Source organism: Cornus florida, unplaced genomic scaffold (assembly GCF_030987335.1).
Source record: "Cornus florida cultivar Cherokee Brave unplaced genomic scaffold, ASM3098733v1 CherokeeBrave_3.0.0_Hap2_Chr04, whole genome shotgun sequence".
Lineage (NCBI taxonomy): Eukaryota > Viridiplantae > Streptophyta > Magnoliopsida > Cornales > Cornaceae > Cornus > Cornus florida.
This window is the reverse complement of record NW_026775574.1, coordinates 16,207,220-16,213,219: the sequence shown is the minus strand read 5'-3', so window position 1 is coordinate 16,213,219 and position 6,000 is coordinate 16,207,220. Positions and strand designations below refer to the sequence as shown.

Genomic DNA, 6,000 nt, shown 5'->3' with positions numbered 1-6,000 from the left:
GAAATTTTGAACTGTTTTCACTTTTTAAATACTATCTGAAAACTAAAAAATATTCTCAGAAAATTGAAAATGATGCTCCAACATGCCAAATTTTGGCTTGAAAAAGAGAGAAAAGTAGTTCAAATTTGCATGTTTTAGCCTCTAACACTGTTTTCTCCACGACCAAACACAAAATGTTCTGACTTCTAAATCCCAACAATAAGCAAATTACCTAGACTTGAAAAGATAGATTGGGTACAAACACAACCTTTGCTATTATTTGTACAAAAATGACTCATTAACGAATAAAACACAATTTTAAGGACCTCAAATGCTGAAGGTTGAGAGTTCAAATTCCCTTAAGATTACGAGCATGTGATTAGGAATTATGAAATGTTATTAGAGGTATAATTTCACAATCCTCGAACAAAAAAAAATTTAAATCAAGTAATTTTGACTTTCCTAAAGAATGCACATTAACTTGAATTTCATGGATGTTTGTGGAATCGTGTGAATTGTCCAGTATATGCTGAAGTGTCAGTTGAATCTGTAATAAATATTCTACATTCAGAATTGGTTAGATATATATAATTAAAAATTTATATAGGTTCAAAAATTAGTTTTTTAAATAAAAAAAAAAAAAAAAATCATTTTACATTCTGAAAATTTACTGCATTTCCTATTAAGCAGTAGAAGCTACTCTGTTTCTTCAATCTTCATAAGTATTACACAGAAATCAAGAAATAATTCTCATAATTTAACATAAAACATCATACCATTCAAGATTTCTTGCAACACTTTAAATTCCGAGAAAGGTTTAGGAATTATATCATCGAAGTCCCCAAGAAACACTGAAACAACTGGTCACAGCTTGATCATGCAAGTAATGCCACAAGTTCATCTATCGATTTCAATGTCTTCTCATAGTACACATAAGATTCATACACTTTTGGCGTTCGAACGTAATAATCAAACTGAAATAAAAAAAAAACACCTCACTTGTTAATTAATTGAATGAAAATTTCATATATTTATGAGAACATATAAATGGATCTTAAATATAAATACAATGAAAATTAAGAACATTATGGCACAAGTATTAAGATTGTGGCATACCTCAGACATGTTATCAACTAACTCATTGGCTGTTTTAACGTAGGACTTTCTCCTGATTTCTGGGACCATAGACATTGCATTTTTCATATCCTGAGAAAGATATGCGGACTTCAAACGAATGTAGAACAACACATACCTCCAAGACATGGTCTCCAACATGTCCCTTATGCTGTGGAGTCCCTCGGCCGTCTGCCGGATTCTTGCCACCGCGTCCTCCGGCGACAACCCGGGCTCGAAGAAACGCTCCTTGAGAAATGAACGTGTGCCCCAGTTCTCCGCTAGTGCCATTGGTGTGGCATGTAGCCCAAGTGCTAGTGAAGTGGCCAAAAATGTTGTCACAAGTTTTCGCCGGTGGGTCAGATTCTGTTTGTCATCGGATAGCGATGCCCGGGGGCTTGCTGGGATTGATTGAGTCCGGTGACGGTTCCGGGATGCAATGAATTGGGCATGAATTAGAGTTATAGGCTTGATGAAGCTGCCCATATTTAAAAGTTCATATTTTGGGAAGAATGTTGTGTGTGATGGAGTGAAATTGGCATTGTGGATTTCCGGGCAGGTTTTGTTGCTGACCGTGCTGCCCGTTGCTGCAACATGGACCTTTGCTTTTGATGACATGGCAATATCATTATCTTGTTATGTGGGCTATGAAAGGGCCTTGGACGGTGAAAATTTGGGCTTTTAATTAATCTGTAGCCCAATTAGATTCTCAGTACTAGAAACTCAGAATTGTGGGTGGCCCAAGTATTAATGTGAATAAATTCAAAGAATTAATTAGCACCTTAATTAATGATCAATGTGAAATTAGTTATTGAAATTCGGACAGCTTTTAGATTATTGAAAGAGTGGTGAGAATTCGGGTTTCTGTAAGGATAAATGGATGTGTGATTTTCTTAGTTTTTAACCTATCTTGAATTCAGAATAAATTTGTCAAATCTTTACATTATTTTGGAGGTTGCTTTTGAATAAAACAAAAAAAATCACTAAATAGTAATAATATTTCAATTTCATATATATTTTATATAACATGTATCAAGTTTTACTAATTACTAAAATCATGCTAAAGTCACTCCAAAAAAGCTAGAAGGTATAAGAGTCTTGTGAGGCAAGCCGTAAACTCGATGTTGATAAGATACAAAATAATTCAAAATTAAATAATATGTATGATTTATGGATGGATTACACCTATCGAGAGTTGTAAACCACCCGAGAGTTTGAATTGACTACCGAGAGAGAGAGAGAGAGAGAGAGAAGGAAGCAAGGAATAAGTATAATCTTGCTAAGTCCAACATATAATTTATACCTTTCCCTTAATTGGGCTTGTCTCCATTTTTGGATTGTCTGACCTATTGGCCCACAATGTACTTTCTTTGTAATTTACCAGTATATCAGTTGCTTAAAATTCCCAACAAAAAAAAAACGGTCCTAACATTTAATTATTTGATTAAATTAAATAGCCATACAAAGTGGACTAAGAAGGATCTAGTACAATTGGGCTTTTACAAAATCAAAACCAACGGGTGAAAGCTTCCAAACCTATAATAGTATGGGCTTTTAAAGAAAATATGAATTCTATGACATTGTTTGGTTTGTAATTACGTTTGAATAAATTATACTGACACCTCTTGAGATTATGTCATATCTCACCTAAATAAATATTTTAATTTTAATTTTTACTCACATTTAGAATAGTGGTTTAGTAATTTCACTTACACCCCAAATGTCAAATTTTTATAAATTAAAGTATTTTTGACGTGTTAAATAACTATGCTACCCTTTTGACATACGATTAACTTGGAAAAAGAGTGTTTGAATATTTGTGACAAAACTACCCCAACATACCCCACCACCCCCCACCCAACACGTCCATCACCACTACCCCACCCAACACCTCCATCACCACCACCACCAAAAACCTTCATCACCACTGCCCCAGCCAACACCACCATCACCACTGCCCCCACATAACACCTCCATCATCACTGTCTTCGAGTCCCATTTTCTTGCGCTTATGCTTCAAGTAATTTTTTAAATCTTTCCAAGTAGGTTGAAGTTTCTAATGGAATCTTGCTTCCGTTGGTTTAAAGCTTTGTTTAACTTATGTACGAGGCATTGCACAAGAAGACATCAACCGTTTCCCCATCTCTCTTATAACCTCTTGTTGAAGAATTGAGCATGGGGGTAAACATGGAATGTAGCCTGAACTTACCGAGCAGGTATCCTTGGCTGCTTTCTCTTACTAACAAGATTCATTCTATGGGGAAACTTCGGTTTTATTTTGTTGACTTTTTTATTTTGGGGTATTTGTGCGATTATCTTTTGGAGATATTTTCATTTAGAACAAAAATGCAATTATTTTTGAGAAATATTTTTCGAGTAGCCCAAATAAAAACAAATAGGTTTATATATTCTTTTCACTTTTGAGTCAATGAATCTTCTTGGAATGTTGTTCCTGCTTCTGGTCATTCAACTGTTTGGAAGAAAATGTCCTCTGTCAGAGATATCATGAGCTAGAAGGTTTCCTACGGGATTGGAACTCAGTCCATGATTAGTTTGTTTCAGGATCCATGGTGCAGTAGGTATACTGTCTTGCTGAGATTTAGTAATGGGGTTTTAAGGTGGTTCTCATTCCCTAAAGATGCTTGCTTATTCATGGGGGTCGATGGAATCTTCGGTTTCTGGAAGCAGATCATTTGCAGCCAGTGAAGTAATTCATCTCATGTAAGAATGCTTGGAACTGTTGCAGGAGACAAAACCCCAGTTCCATGGTGCAAGGGAGACTAAGGTGTACGGTGTAATTTTGCTCCCACTCTTACTCTTTGTGACTTATATTTAGTCATTTTTTTTGCTCTCGCTCCTGCTCTATGTGACATAACTCACGCACATAATAAATTACGGGACGTGTCATTTTTTAAAGGGGGTGTTTTGGCTCTATCAAATATTTTATTCTTTATTTAATCTCGAGTTACTTATTTATTTATTTTGTTTGTTTTGTTATAAAAAAGATTAAATTCTTATTTGTATTGCTATTTCAAAACTGCATTAATTGATGATTAAGTTAACCCAATTATATCAATCAGTACTTTCTTTTAGTTCCTTAGGTCTTTGTGTGTTTATATTCATATGGGCATGGCAAAAACTACCACTCTGCAATGTTCATGATATTGGAAGTCCTGATGTAAATTTTGTTGACATAATTACTTATTTGTTTTGGCATTAGTATGTGCTTGAAGATACATGTATATTGAACTAATAAGATGTTGTGGTGTGGGGTCATATGCATTGTATGCTTTTCTATATAAATTGTTGTCTAGTAGTTTTCATGAACGAGCAAAGGAGAATTTGCAGAAGATAGATAATTTAAGGTGTTTTTTGTCATGTTAAAGTTAAAATTGAACTATGCAATAAAGTTTTCACCAGATCATTTCTTTATTTTGTTTCTTTTAAAAATTGCTCATACAGGTTGAATAGAACATTTGAATTGAGTCTTAATCCTTAATAGACATTTGGATTCAGTCTTAAATCCAAGATATATTTAAAAAGTAATGATTCATAGACCAATACTCTAGCCAACGTGTCGAGTGGAATGCATTCCATGGTCCTGCGTATGGGATGCATTCCACACAACACTTCGAATTGGAGTATTTGATTTATCAATCATATTTTATATTTAAATCCGAGTATTTGGTTTATCAATCATTTTCTATATTTAAATCACCATATTTTCAATCTATTAAACAGGCTCCCTTGACAATTATTACACAATTGAATAACTCAATCGTGTGAATCATCCAATTTAAGAATGAGATTCCCAAAGAAAAAAATATATATTGGTGAACGTATACCACATCATTTTTGATTTGGTAATTAAAGATATACACTGTCAATGTGTTCATTTATTATTGGGAATGTCAGGATATATACATTTTCAATATTTTCAACCAATTTTGAATTGAGACTAATTTGTCTAATCTTACATTATTTTATAGGCAGCTTTTGAATATAAAAAAAAAAAATGTTAAACAGTAATAACATTTCAATTTCAAATATTTTTATATAACATGTATCTAAGTTATATTAATCGCTAAAACCATGCTAAAGTCAATCCAAAAAACAAAGCTACTAGGAGGAGAAAAAAGAAAGCAAGGAATAGAACATAAATGGCTGGCCAAGAAGTGCAACTTTTAATTATTTAATTAAATTCAATAGCCATCCAAACTGGACTAAGAAGTACATATATCTAATCCAATTGGGCATTCAAGCGCATATGAATACTACTTTTGAACAGAGAGTTTCCTTACAGCCTTGTGGTGTATCAACCGTTTGATGCCAGTGATTAAAAAAATCACAAGACAAGTAAGAAGGAAAAGAAAATAAAAGAAAATAAAAATGAAAAGAAAAAAAGAGATATTTCAATCAGAAAGGAAGGTAAAGGAGAAAAGAGGGATTTAAAGAAAAAAAGATAAGCTGAAAGTTTCACTGTCATTTAACTTATTTGTCAGTGTTTAATAAGAGATTTTAAGGCTAAAAATAAGAGATTTTAATAAGAATTTTTAAGGCCAGAATAGTTTTGGCAAATTTTTTATCGATAAAGAATAAATTATCTCTCATAAGTTTTTAATGCCTGTTTGGCAAATTATTTATCGATAAAGAATAAATTATCTCTCATTCTTAAGTGTTTATCTCAATAGCTGGCACATCAGTCGACAGGTAGACATTTATATTTGAAAAAGAAAAGTTCTTTTCCCTCTTCAATTCCTTTCACTTCCGGAAGGAAAGGTTCCTACCCTAGTCCCTATTACTTAAAGGAAGAATGAAGGCTCTTCATAACTCTTCACCACCTGCCCTATTCTCTTATCAATTTGGTTGTCAACTGGAATGCAATCTTTTCCAAGTAGTTGGGAGGAG

The 6,000-nt window shown here is 33.4% G+C and overlaps 1 protein-coding gene across 1 annotated transcript; it reads right to left on the bottom strand.

Annotated features, from left to right (window-relative positions):
- Positions 1-563: 563 nt before the first annotated feature.
- LOC132302861 (photosynthetic NDH subunit of lumenal location 2, chloroplastic) lies at positions 564-1,612 on the bottom strand. Its single transcript, XM_059799846.1, has 2 exons — positions 1,096-1,612; positions 564-953 (listed from the first exon to the last, which is right to left on the bottom strand). The coding sequence occupies exons 1-2, from the start codon at positions 1,576-1,578 to the stop codon at positions 855-857; spliced, it is 582 nt and encodes a 193-aa protein (XP_059655829.1). The 5' UTR covers positions 1,579-1,612; the 3' UTR covers positions 564-854.
- Positions 1,613-6,000: the final 4,388 nt, after the last annotated feature.

Coding starts and splice junctions, on each gene's coding strand:
- LOC132302861 (XM_059799846.1), bottom strand. CDS start 1,578: ATGGGCAGCTTCATCAAGCCTATAACTCTAATTCATGCCCAATTCATT. Junction 954..1,095: donor TAGTTGATAACATGTCTGAG/GTATGCCACAAT, acceptor TTTTTATTTCAG/TTTGATTATTACGTTCGAAC.